Source organism: Bubalus bubalis, chromosome 13, assembly GCF_019923935.1.
Source record: "Bubalus bubalis isolate 160015118507 breed Murrah chromosome 13, NDDB_SH_1, whole genome shotgun sequence".
Classification (NCBI taxonomy): Eukaryota; Metazoa; Chordata; class Mammalia; order Artiodactyla; family Bovidae; genus Bubalus; species Bubalus bubalis.
This window is the reverse complement of record NC_059169.1, coordinates 63,500,819-63,515,396: the sequence shown is the minus strand read 5'-3', so window position 1 is coordinate 63,515,396 and position 14,578 is coordinate 63,500,819. Positions and strand designations below refer to the sequence as shown.

At 33.5% G+C, this 14,578-nt stretch overlaps 1 protein-coding gene across 9 annotated transcripts in view; it reads right to left on the bottom strand.

Annotated features, from left to right (window-relative positions):
* Positions 1-14,578, bottom strand: part of NBEA (neurobeachin) — a 656,478-nt gene that overhangs the window by 383,905 nt on the left and 257,995 nt on the right. For 8 of the 9 annotated variants that reach the window (XM_025263201.3, XM_044927359.2, XM_025263205.3 and 5 more), the window contains 2 exons: positions 12,702-13,140; positions 1,321-1,475 (listed from right to left, as the gene is read on the bottom strand). In XM_025263201.3, the coding sequence (XP_025118986.2) occupies positions 1,321-1,475; positions 12,702-13,140 (594 nt within the window). The remainder of the gene's footprint in view (positions 1-1,320; positions 1,476-12,701; positions 13,141-14,578) is intronic. The other variant, XM_044927360.2, reaches the window with a different exon arrangement.

Here is a 14,578-nt window from a genome sequence, read left to right as displayed (position 1 = left end):
AAATAAATGTAAAAAAGAAATTATTTGCTTTTTACTCATAAAAGTAAGGATTTAGTCCATAAACACCAAATGCAGATTTTTTTTTTTCCTACTACACTGGCATATTTTAAAGTTCTTAACACTTTTCTGAGTTTACATTTTGCTAAAAGGAAAACATTTTTATTCTTTCCTCTAGAAAGCAGAATGTATATAAAGAGTAAGGCTATAAACTAGATAGAAAAAAAAAAAACAACTTTATATAAGAAGTCTTCAAACAATTTAGAAATAAATACTTGTTTTAGTATGTATAAATCAAAGATGTTTTGTTCTTTAACACAATGCCATTAATGATGTTTATTTGCTAACATAAATATGCTTCATAGAGTACATTCTACTTACTACAACCCCATAAATGTGCTGTTCATGATGTGTCAGGACTCAGGTGGTATGATAAACAAGATAAATACAGAAAGCACAAAGAGCTATGAAATTAATAAAAATGGGAATAATCTAAGTAATGATAATAGATGGAAAAGTTCAAGGCTATACAGTTTGGAGAAGAGAAGGCTACTATAGTCAGGGAAGGAAAGTCAGGGATCATCTTGCGTTGTGTAAATACCTAAAATGGAATCACAAAGATTTGGGTAAGGATTTATTTTGCTAATAATCAACAGGAACATTTCTGGAAATTTACAAAAAAAGAAAAAAGTTATTTTAGGCAGGCTTTTAAAAATTGTAGTGATTTGGAATTTTTCTGTTTCTAGAATTTTTAGGAAAATGTTGGACAATGAATGGATATAATTGTAATCTAAGTATATAAATTAATACAATGTCAAACAATGGTTCTTATTCACATGCAGTTTTTGTTAAGTTGAGGCTCTTGCATATCGTCAAGGTTCTTAGGGGAGCTTTGTGAAAAGTATATATTAGGTTTCAACCAGAAAATGCAACTAAATCCATTTGTTGTCACTAATATATATAGTATATTTTGATATTCTTGATACAGTTTACTAATTTTTACATATCAAATGTCAGTGTTCAAATTATATTTTGGCTTTGCTCCCCAAATATCCTTCAGCAATCTGAGTTCACTATGAAAGTAAACAGCATGTTGTTTTGAGAAGACTCAAAACAAAACCCATAGTGTTCTCAAAAGTGCCTAAAAAGTTTACCCTAGAATTACAAAATCTGAAAACATGAAGAATAATCTTCTTAAAGATTAAGATAATCTTCAAATGATCACAGTATTTTAATTTTTAAGATCAAATAAGCAGAAAAAATGAAGATACAGAAAACAGAAAGAAAAAGATGAAGTATCACAAAAATAGATAAGGACAATACCTGTTGTATTAATCATACTTTTTGGTGTAGCTCCAGTAGCAGCAAATATATTAGAGGTACTGCCTGTTGGCAGTCCACTTCCAGCAGCAGTGGCTCCTACAGTGGTTACAGCTAAGCTACCCGGAGGTGGCTTCTTAACAGGGACCACAACACTCCTGCAAAGAAATGATGAAAAATAATACAATGTCTAAGATGAATTCTAATCTTCTATTGGCAGATACCTGTAATCAACATTAAATTATCTTTTAGAAAACATTTTTTTGATGTGGACCATTTTTAAAGTCTTTACTGAATTTGTAACAATATTGCTTCTCTTTTACATTTTGGTTTATGGGATCTTAGCTCCGTGAACAGGGATTGAACCTGCGCCCCTTGCATTTGAAGGTGAAGTCTCAATCACTGGACCACCAGGGAAGTCCTATCATCAAATTTTCTCCTCTTTCTTTTTCCTTTTTCTGATTGCAACTTCATTGGTGAAAAGAATACAGACATTAAGGATATACTGTAAAGTGTTAACTATTATCATTTATTTGGCAAATATTTACGTAGAATCTAGAATTTGGACATCTTTTTTAAAGATGACATGTGGTCTATAATCATGACTTTAGGAAAATGTGAAAAAGGTGTGCTCTGGTTAGAATATTTTTCATATATGCACATAGGGATTTTTTTGTAAATATACATATATAAAGTGTCCATTGTATCTCTATTACATTCTAAATGTGGAAAATAGTCATAAAAACATTTGAAAGCCAAATTCTGAACTTCTTCATAGTAAAGCTAAATATTAAGGCAAGGAATACGGAATAACAAACTGGTTCAGTGGTGAGGAGTCTGCCTGCAATCCAGGAGACATGGGTTTGATCCCTGAGTTGGGAAGATCCCCTGGAGAAGGAAAAATACTCCTATTTTTTTTTTTTTGCCTGAGAAACCCCGTGGACAGAGGAGACTGTAAGGTTACAGTTCATGAGGTCGCAAAAGAGGCAGACACGACTTAAGAGAATAAACAACAACAAACAATAAAATTAAACTTTATTTCCCTGAATAAAATTGAGTTGTTTTTCATAATAGGGATGCTATTATAATGAAAGAGAAATGAGAGGATACACTGGACATTCGGTAAAAGATCTCTTTAGCTTTCAAACACTGACTTTGTGAGTTTAGGAGTTGAAAATGTTCTCGTTTCTTTAGCATACTTAAAGGAATTTCATTAAAAAAAAATTCTGAACTTAACATTTGTGTTAACCTTAAATAATAAATGGATGTGAAGAGTCAATTTAAAAGATAAAGAAACTATTTCTTTAACATAATAAATATTTTTACTTTCTTTCAGTGAAGCTTCATCTTTCTCAAAGATTACAGTACACCAACTCTATTTAATAAATACTTTCAAGCATTACTCACTTATTTATCTTGAAAGTAGATCTTTGAGTTATTTTAAGTTCAAATATAATGCCTGAAAACAAGTGAATGTCAGAAAAAATATACCCAATTTAAATTAGGTCTTTTTAAAGTACTGTCTCTGAGATGTTATTTTATTTTAGTTTTTTGGCTGTACCAGGCCTTTAATTGAGGCATGAGGGCTCTCAGTTGTGGCATGCGGGGTCTAGTTCCCTGACAAGGGATTAAACCCAGGCCTCCTACAATGTGAACATGGAGTCTTAACCACTGGACCATCAGGGAAGTGCCTAAAATAGACCTTTTAAACTAGGTCTTCAGATTGTAAAGAAAAATTTAATTTTCTTATTAAAAAGCTCTATTTAAAGGAAACTGTATCAATGGCTCATTGACAAATCTATGGTTTAAACTTCTTTAATACCAACAATTTTTAAAACAAAAATGACTTCAATGTAAAAAAATTTAAATTTGTAAGGATTATTATTTTCAATTTCAGGGGCATTTAAAATATTTTTGTGACCATAGTAATTATAATGTTAGATAATTTTAACCTCTGCCCTCCCAAATTCTTCCATTAGCTCTTTCTGGATACTTTTTTATTTTTTCCTTAATAGATAGAGTCAATTCATTAGACTCAACCTTGTACTTTCAACTATCTTATTAAATTTCCAAAAGCACACACTATGCTTTCAATCCCTTCATTGACCATTCCTGATCGAACACTTTAATTTACTTCACTGAGAGGTGGTGTGACATTATGGAGAGTGTATAGGATGTGGAGTTAGAAGATTAAGGCTTGACAACTAAATCACTTCAAGCTATGTGATATTAAATTTCAGTTTTTCAGTAAAAATGGAAAGGCAAATGTGATTTATTTCACATATACCTGGATAAATTAAATGAGACTGCATTTAAAAGAACCATGTCAAATTAAGAGATGTCCTGGTACATATACACAATGCAGTATTACTCAGCCATTAAAAAGAATACATTTGAATCAGTTTTAATGAGGTGGATGAAACTGGAGCCTATTATACAGAGTGAAGTAAGCCAGAAAGAAAAACACCAATACAGTATATTAACGCATATATATGGAATTTAGAAAGATGGTAATGATAATCCTGTACACGAGACAGCAAAAGAGACACAGATGTATAGAAAATCTTTTGGACTCTGTGGGAGAGGGAGAGGGTGGGACGATTTGGGGGAATGGCACTGAAAAATGTATAATATCATATAAGAAATGAATCGCCAGTCCAGGTTCAAAACAGGATGCTTGGGGCTGGTGCACTGGGATGACCCGGAGGGATGGTACGGGGAGGGAGGTGGGAGGGAGGTTCAGGATGGGGAACATGCGTACACCCATAGCGGATTCATGTTGATGTGTGGCAGAACCAATACAATATTGTAAAGTAAAAGAAATAATAATAATAATTTTTAAAAAAGAGATGCCTTATAAATGTTAATAATTGTTACCACTTTCTAAATTGAAATAATTCTCTGCCTATAAGATAAGCTATTTATTTACAATGATATACACAAAGATCAACAGAAAAGAAACCAAACTAATATTTTGGATTTATCATCAAAACTCTTCCCTAAACTTATAAACTATTTCATTGACTAGCTAGCAAGAAAACAAAATTATCAATTTTTGATTTGAAAAGAAATAAAACTATCATTTTTCCCCTAAATCTTTCATTAAAATTCCTATGGATAAAATAAAGAAACACAAACTGATTGATACTGCTATGAGGTATATTTGTAAATGGTACAAAAATATATATATATAGCCAAAGTTTCCTGATTAACTGATCATTACCAACTTTGTACAAACTCTCTGTAACAAGGCATCTTGTCAAGAACTGAAGCTCTGAGATGTGTATTAAGAAAAATGAGTTATGTGAATAAGGGAAAAGAATTTCATCTCAACAACTTGTACTGATGGCTTGTAAATAAATGCAAACAACATTAAATGTCTTCCTACTAAAACTTCTGAAAACATCTGATTTAATATTAGCTGACATTAAAGCCTCCAGACACTTCACTGACCGCAAACTCAGCAGTACATTAGTTACTACAACATGGGATATAAATAGAGTACACAGTGACTAGAAGCCTGGTTTTTAATGTCAGACAGATCTGAGTTAGAATTCTACCTCTAAGGTATCAAGCAAGTAAATTCTCTAAGCCCCATTCTCCATACCTTTAAAAATGAGACTCATAATAGTTTGCACCTCATAAGATTGTTACAAAGATAAAATGATATACTATTAATACATATTAAATGTTTAGCATTTTACCTGGAACACTGTAAGTGGTCCAAAAAGCTTAGCTATCATTAGTACTGCTATGGCTCTCAAATGACACCACCCTTATGGCAGAAAGTGAAGAAGAACTAAAGAGCCTCTTGATGAAAATAAAGAGGAGAGTGAAAAAGTTGGCTTAAAACATAACATTAAGAAAACTAAGATCATGGCATCTGGTCCCATCACTTCATGGCAAATAGGTGGGGAAACAATGGAAACAGTGAGAGACTTTATTTTTCTGGGCTCCAAAATCACTGCAGATGGTGACTGCAGCCATGAAATTCAAAGATACTTGCTCCTTGGAAGAAAACCTAGACAGCATATTACAAAGCAGAAGCATTACTTTGCCAACAAAGGTCCATCTAGTCAAAGCTATGGTTTTTCCAGTAATCATGTATGGATGTGAGAGACTATTAAGAAAGCTGAGTGCTGAAGAACTGATGCTTTTGAACTGTGGTGTTGGAGAAGACTCTTGAGAGTCCCTTGGACAGCAAGGAGAGGCAACCAGTCCATCCTAAAGGAAATCAATCCTGAATATTCACTGGAAGGACTGATGCTGAAGCTGAAACTCCAATACTTTGATAACCTGATGTGAAGAACTGACTCATCTGAAAAGACCCTGATGCTGGGAAAGATAGAAGGTGGGAGGAGAAAGGGATGACAGAGGATGAGATGGTTGGATATCATCACTGACATGATGGACATGAGTTTGAATCAACTCCGGGAGTTGGTGATGGACAGGGAAGCCTGGGGTGCTGCAGTCCATGGGGTTGTAAAGAGTTGGACACGACTGAGCTACTGAACTGAACTGAACTGAACTGATGGCTCTCAAAAATGCTGATGCAATCTGGGTCTACCACAGCAACAGTATCCAGAGTGAAAGAAGCAATAATCCTGATATATTCTGTGTCTGTTAGACCTCATAAAATCCTATGTGCAGTTTTAGACACCATATTTCAAGAATAACAACAAAAGCATCATGTTTATAAAAGAATAGTTAGAATGACAGTAGATCTAGAATACAGGTCGTGTCGGTCAAGAAAGACTGAGAGTCTAGATAACTATAGTAAAAAATCTTAAAGATCTTAACAAAAATCTTAAAGATCGCCATTAACTAGTTATGTGAATTTTGTAAAAAGGTTACTGTTTTATCTGCACAACTCAAGAACTGTCTTAAGTGTAAACTGAGATAGTGAAGATAAGAAATGGCTTTTAAATAGTGACTTAATAAGACAAGTGGGTTTTATAATTGCTCATGGATTTTAAAACAACTCCTTTCTTCTTTCCACTTGCTCCCTCTTTTCTGTAACACTTATTGAACACCGAAAGGTTAAGGGAATTACAACTACACTGACAAGTCAGGGGATACATAAGACAAGTTAGGACACAACCCATGCCTTAGAGATACTTAAAAAAAAAAAACAGAAGGGACAAATAAATCAACTTTTCAACATATTTCAGTAACCACTCTGATTAGAGTTAGGCACAGGAACTTTCAGAAACATAAAGGATGAACATTATCAGGGAAGAATAAGCTGAATCAAAAAGGATCAGTGGGATTCAGCTAAGAAGATAAAAGTTCAACAGCAGAAACTTCTTAAGGCAAAGAGATATGAAAAATCATAAAAGATTGAAGAACTGTAAATAGATCATTATAGCTGGTGAAAGGTGAGGACTTTCTATTTCAACCTAAGAAGTCCATCTTTTATTGTGTAAGAACAAGATATTATTTAGAAATCTTCATGAGATTTACATTTAAGAAAAACATTTCTAGCATAAATGTGCAAGGTCCATTTGGTGGGCCAACACCTGGAAAACAGTGAGGCCAGATGGAAGGTAACAGAGGGAACACACTTCAGAGGTGCCAAGAACCTAAAGTGAGGTAATAGCTTTGAAAAAGGGCCTACCGAATCTTTTCTGGGGTTCAGGTCTTTTAGCAAAGTTAATTATCTACTACTTTTTGAAACTAATTATAAAGCTATCTCATTTATTCCAGGATTTTCATACTTTATGGGACTTTCTGGAAACAATGTATTATTTTCCATGTTGGGAAACTGAGTCCCAGAGAACCAAAGAGAATAGATAAGGGTCACACAACTAATTATAAAGAGATCCACTACTAAGAGCCACTTCTCCTAATTCCTATATTATTACTTTTTTTTTAAAAATTTTTTTAAAATGTTTTTAAATTTATTTTTTTAACTTTACAATATTGTATTGGTTTTGCCATATAACAACATGAATCTGCCACAGGTATACATGTGTTCCCTATCCTGAAACCTCCTCCCTCCTCCCTCCCCATACCATCCCTCTGGGTTGTCCCAGTGCACCAGCCCCAAGCATCCAGTATCGTGCATCGAACCTGGACTGGTGACTCATTTCATATATGACATTATACATGTTTCAATGCCATTCCCCCAAATCATCCCACCCTCTCCCTCTCCCACAGAATCCAAAAGACTGTTCTATACATCAGTGTCTCTTTTGCTGTCTTGTATACAGGGTTATTGTTACCATCTTTTTAAATTCCATATATATGCATTAGTACACTGTATTGGTGTTTTTCTTTCTGGCTTACTTCACTCTGTATAATAGGCTCCAGTTTCATCCACCTCATTAGAACTGATTCAAATGTATTCTTTTTAATGGCTGAGTAATACTCCATTGTGTGTATGTACCACCGTTTTCTTATCCGTTCATCTGCTGATGGACATCTAGGTTGCTTCCATGTCCTGGCTATTATAAACAGTGCTGCGATGAACATTGGGGTACACGTGTCTCTTTCAATTCTGGTTTCCTCAGTGTGTATGCCCAACAGTGGGATTGCTGGGTCATAAGGCAGTTCTATTTCCAGTTTTTTAAGGAATCGCCACACTGTTCTCCATAGTGGCTGTACTAGTTTGCATTCCCACCAACAATGTAAGAGGGTTCCCTTTTCTCCACACCCTCTCCAGCATTATTACTCTTTTTCTAACAAGTTTTACTGACATTAGACATTTATCTTGAAAGAAAAAAAATTAAACTATGAAGAAAAAATAATTATTTCTGATTTTAAGGTGATATTACAATTTACTGAAGCTCATTAGAAATTACAAGTCTATCATTTTCATGATTTATTAATTGCTACTTTGTAAAATATTTGGAATACCTTTTTTCTTTGGAAGGAATGATGCTAAAGCTGAAACTCCAGTACTTTGGCCACCTCATGAGAAGAGTTGACTCATTGGAAAAGACTCTGATGCTGGGAGGGATTGGGGGCAGGAGGAGAAGGGGACGACAGAGGATGAGATGGCTGGATGGCATAACTGACTCGATGGACGTGAGTCTGAGTGAACTCCGGGAGTTGGTGATGGACAGTGAGGCCTGGCGTGCTGCGATTCATGGGGTCTCAAAGAGTCAGACACGACTGAGCGACTGAACTGAACTGAACTTTGTAAAATATTTAGAATACCAATAGAAAAATAGGATGTATGAAAAACAACTATTTCATTAATTCACACTTTAAAGAGAGATGGCTTTTTCAACTCATTGAACTGTCTGTGGAAATGTCAGGAGAGAAAAAAGCAACAATATTGGGAAAATTAGAATACAACCATGCTGGGTCAAAACTGCATCATCTGGCAGCTGGCCTTAAATACCATATCCAGGGCACTTGGAACATAATAAAAGGTGGGATTTCAGTAGCTCGGTATCATTGAAACTTTGAATTGTAATGGCTGGCAGAGTATTAATCAATTTAGATTACATTTACCTGCTCATCCTTTAAGTGATATGATCAAAATACTTTCTTAACAAAACATTAGAAAACTATAAAGACAGAATTTGAAGTACTCAGTAATTATAAGTTTTTATATTCTTACTTAATTCTAAGCTTAAAGAAATCAATGTAGGAGGATTCCATCATTTCTACAAAAATTTTTTTTATTTATCCTAAACTATCATTCTTAGCACTAATATTTAAAGCACCGATGTTAAAAAAATCTATAGGGAAAATACTTAGACAAAGCCTATACTTGAAGTTTAGTAATATGAAGGCTATCTATATTGTTTTTTAATCAAACAGTATTTATAAAATACTTTTTTTCTCCAGAGATTTTCTTTTTCAGAGAATGAAACACTGGAAAGCAAGGATACTTAGTGTTTGAGAGGAAAAATACAAACTACTTCACTTGATCATATCAAATCCAGTAATTCAAACATAAGCAGGTCTTTAAAATCAAAAGGGATGAAGTATACACCATAAGATCATTGTCTGTTAGTCAGAGAAGCAACACAATTACAAGCTTTTGATGATAACCAAGATGAAAACCAATTTTTTGAAATATAATGACAGTTAAAATGTATGGAGACAAACATACTGTCCTCTGCCTTTTTTTTTGTCTTTTGTCCAAACTAAGGGGGTGTCTCAGGAATCCTAGGGGATTAAGACTTAGCTAAATCACAGATATATACACCAAATTCTCAAAAGATTAAAAGCATTTGGATATGCAGGATTAAATTTTAGTTTAAAAGATGTGGTAAAACATAATGGATGGTTTTAGAGAAAACTGTTCCCTCAATCTAAAAGTTACAGTTGCTGTTACTAATACATTAAAAAAAAAAGAAAAAAAAAAAACACAGCTCAGCTAGACTATTTTATAAACCATACATCTATACAGAAATCTATCAGAAGAAATAGAATTATTGAGGAACTTTGCAACTATACTCTAAGTTCTATTATGAGATTATTAAACTGTTCTCTTAGAAATAAAACCATAAGTATTTATTTTTGCTTCATAGTAATAGAACAGTAGGAAAGTTCTTACAATTTCATTATCACACTTCCTCTACACATACAGTGTTCCCTCTACAGAATAGCACTAGTGGATGTCTAGCAGTTTCATTGCTTTACAGTCACAAATATAAATTTGTTAGGGTCACTCAGTGAAATCAAAGACATATACTTCAATCTGCACAGATGATGTCTGGAGGAAATGAAAGAAAAAGAATCGGTGCTTTCCATATATGCAGATGAGAATATTTATATGATGTCTCATAATACAACCTGATGGAAGATTTAATACTAAAGGAAGAAGGTTTATTTTAGTTAAGTCTAAATGTTTCTAAATTTTGATGTTACAATTTACCTAATAAAAATGATATTACAAACTTCAAAATGCTGAAATTAGTCAAAATGCCATCCTAAGTGAAGAGAAACTCCATATGAAAAATGTAATTGAATGTATGACTCTTATGACATCAATTGTTTTAGGAAGTTATTCCCAAACTTACAATCTAGAGAAAATATAAAGAATGCTTCACTAGCATGTTTTCAAAAGAACCAATAAAATATTGGCTAAATCAAGGAAAATCCTAGGTGATTTCCACTGGGATTGTATAATAATATGTATGATTTAGTTACAAAGAAATGAGCAACTGAGTTTATAGCTATTTTCAACCAAAGATAAAAATGAAAAATACATTATTGGTAGAGTAAGACCCAAGATAATTCTGTGTTTGAAACTAAAAGTATTCAGGACTTTGCATCTAAAGTCTGTCTTCTTGGATCCTATTTTCAAGGAACTCAAACTGATGCTAAAAGACATGTCATAACTTGAATTTCAGATTTTAGTGCTTCAGAAATATGTTTATATGCTTCATAATGTAATTATAGCTACCTTAAGACAGATAACACTTTAAGGCAAATGGTAGCAATATATCACAAATATAATTGAAAAATGCAGTTGTCCAGAAGCACTTGTGGGGATGATGTCTCTGAAAAGCTGCTCAAAGCTCCAGAGTTTGAAGTTAAATTTTTGATGTTGTCACTCTCAATCTATTGAATGGCTGACAGACAATCAAACCCGTCTGGCTGGCTGGCAGCTCATTTTGCTGGCAGGTGGCAAACAATTAGACACACCAATTTGTGCCTCCTGATGACATTAAAGCATGAAACTAAGTTGTATGCAGGGCCTAGTGATTTGTGTGAAAGCATTTCAAAAATAATACTCTTTGCCGTGGCAACTCATTTCAGACTGCCACCTCCCATTATGGCTTTGAGCGGTGAAGACGACAGACTTGAGTTACGTGCAGCGCAAGGCCGCTTCTGTTCAATCCGTCATCAGCGCCCCCTGAGACCTCAATCCCCTCCTTTCATCAGTATCACCTCATCATTTACATTTGATAGTACTTGAGCTACTGCATATATTAACTACACTGGAGACCCTTCTCCTAAAAAGAATTGGAATACGCTTTGTGCTCCACGATTTCATTTCTACTTATGCAATTTTGAATAATGACTGCACTCCCACTGCATTTTGCACAAATGCTACTAAGAACAAATGGGAAGTTCTATTTTTTGTAAAGCAATATCCTCAAAAGTGTAATAAATTTTGAGTGGCTAAGAATATTGGCACTCAGGTGACAGCTTTGTTAAGTTTTAATGAAAAAAATTGTCCTAACAATAATCCAAATTAGGAAAGATTTTACCTAATCTTTATTTCATTGGATTCTCTTATACAAATCACAATATTTCTCTTTTTCTACTGCTTATATGTTAATAAAATTTAGATACAGAACTTTAAATGGAACATAAAACTTAAGATCCCAAATTAAACTATTATAACAGTTATTTATAGATAGATTTATAAATATATACAATTAAAAATACTTATGTGGTTATGCTTATATAAATTCACTAGCACACATACACATATCTCTTAGGAATGCAAACTAAATATGAAATGGCATAGGGAATATCCAAGGAACTATATGAATAAATCTCTAAACTATTAAAAAAAAGAAATAATTTCTTATATCCCTGCTTTTTTAGTTGTTAAAAAATGTTTGATACTTAACACATTTTACCTTATATGACACATATTTGCAAACATTTTATCTCCTTTAACTCCTGTAGGTGCACAGAAAACAAAACTGATTCAATCTCTTTATATCTGACATGATGACTAATGTTATTTATATTTTCACAACAGATTTTCAAAAAGTATCTGTAGGACACTGGTTAAAATGTTTATAGGCAATTTTAAAATCCTATTTATGTATAAAAAAGATAATGCACCCTAACTGAAAATGCCTTTATTGCCACACCTCAACCCCGAAACTCAAAAAGTACTGGCTCTAACTTGGACAAAGCAGCTTATCTATTTTAGAGAAAACAATATGGAATAGAAACTGCATTCTGACTGTATATTTATTTTGACATTACAGTTTAAGAAATATCTGATTTACTTACTTTTTTCTCTTTAAAACAAAAAACAATTACTTGTCGATTACCTCACATATATGTATATAGCTATAAACATATATGTATACATATTTTTATATATATATGTATGTACATAATATAAACACACATACACATATAAAATGACTTCTCCAATGTACAGTAGTCACTTGATGATAGGTCATAATCAGAATGTGTTACCCTATTTCCAATTCAATGTGTCATCCCCCATACTGAAGCCCCTTTTTTGAAACATATAATTAAAATGTCTGACTATGAGATCAATTAGGTTGGCCTATCACTTTGATAGTCTTTGTGATAAGAATCTACAGTAATAAACATGTTTTCAAGATCTGCCTAATTTTTTTTTTTTGCCTAATATTTTAAAATTAAACAGATACTAATTTTCCTTCTATACACGGAGCACTGTGAATAGTAAGTTCAGAACCTACCTGTCAAAGGAATGAAACTGCATAGGAAGAATAGCTTGTGCTTCTCTCTTCAATGCTGGGTCTGGGTATGGGATAGGCTCAGGGCCACATTCTGCAATTTCGACTGGGGCGGCCACAAGACTTTTCAGTATTTCCTTGACATTGATGCCTTTGGTTTGACTTATGCTAGATATCGATGGTGCAGACTTCAATATTTCACTGGGGTTCTCGGTCAGGCTTTCCTGTGACTTTTTCACTTCATTTGACAAAGTGGATAACAGTTCACTCATAGCATCAGGGCCTGTGCTAGTCTCTAATTCTGCCCCATTCAGGATGTTAGCCACTTGCTCCTCTCCAATTCCTGAATCGGTATGAGGAATGGAACTTTCTAGATGAATATCCTCACCAGGGGTTGGTACTTCTTTTTCCTTTACAGTGTCCGGGAATGCAGCAGGTGTTTCTATAATGATAGAAGTCAGTTTAAACAAAATGCTTCACAAATGAAAACCCACCGTTATTAATAAAATATACTCACAGAAAAGAAAACCTGTAAGAAAAAAAAACTCTGCTAAACGGATGTGTATAACAACACAACTTGGTTAAAACATATCACCTATATACACCTGTTATTTTATTCAGTAAGCATCAACAGAGCCCTGTTTCTTTTATAAATCATCTGGCATGTCAAAAGTGATACTTTTATAAACATGGAGAAATAATTCCTACTATAATTTCTTATAATGGCTTATAAATACTTATATTAAGCTCCCTTTTATCCTTTCATTGTCAGCTACCAATCATGCAAGATAAATTATACTCCTTTAATATTTTCCTTAAAATATGAAGCCATTTTTATATCGTTTTTGGTATTTCAATAACCAGTAATGAAATAACTAATTGAAAATTTTAAACTAAAGACATTTTTTAAAATTATGTGTAATACATAAAATTCTAAAGAGTTAGTTGCAAAAAGCATGTCAAATGATTAGTTCAAAAGGATAAATGCTTTAATAATAGAATAGTGAGCCTTGAGAATTTAACCTATATATGCCTTTAAGAACAATTATTTTGGAATATTCATGATGAATCTCTATGAATAAACATAAATTTCAATATGTGGAAATCGAATCACAAATATATATGTATGAAAACATATATAGTATTACCAATTAAAATAGATAAAAAGAAAAACATCTTTTAAAATGTTAAATCCTTATCAAATCTCATTATACAAAGGGCACTATAATAAAATATTACCAAATTCTAAATGATGACCTTGAAAAATTTATCTAATCTAGTATAGTGGAGGAATTTCCTGGTTGTCTAGTGGCTAAGATTCCACACTCCCAATCCTGGGGACCTGGGAACAATACTTGGTCAGGGAACTATATAGATCCCACATGCTGCAAAAAAAAAAAAAAAAAAAGGATCCTGAGCACCACAACTACAGATCCCGCATGACACAAAGACTGAAGAGACCCAGGAGGCCATTAAGACCCAGTGCCATCAAACCACAGCTTCACAGGTGGCTCGGTGTTAAAGAATATGCCTGCCAATGCAGGAGACATGGGTTCAATCCCAGGATCAGGAAGATCCCCTGGAGGAGGATTGGCAATCCACTCCAGTATTCTTGTCTGGAGAATCCGATGGACAGAGGAGCCTGGCGGGCTATATAGTCCATGGGGTCAGGGAGTTGGACACACCTGAGCATGCACACACAGTCAAATAAATACTTTTTTTAAAGTATTATGGAAATAGTAATAGTATTTAACTTAATAAAGTTATGCTGAAGCAGAAAATAAGATACATATGTAGATTACTTGCAGTTCATTCATAAAATAGATATTTAGTAAATGGTAGCTATTTGTATTACTTTAATAATTAAGTTATTCTTTATA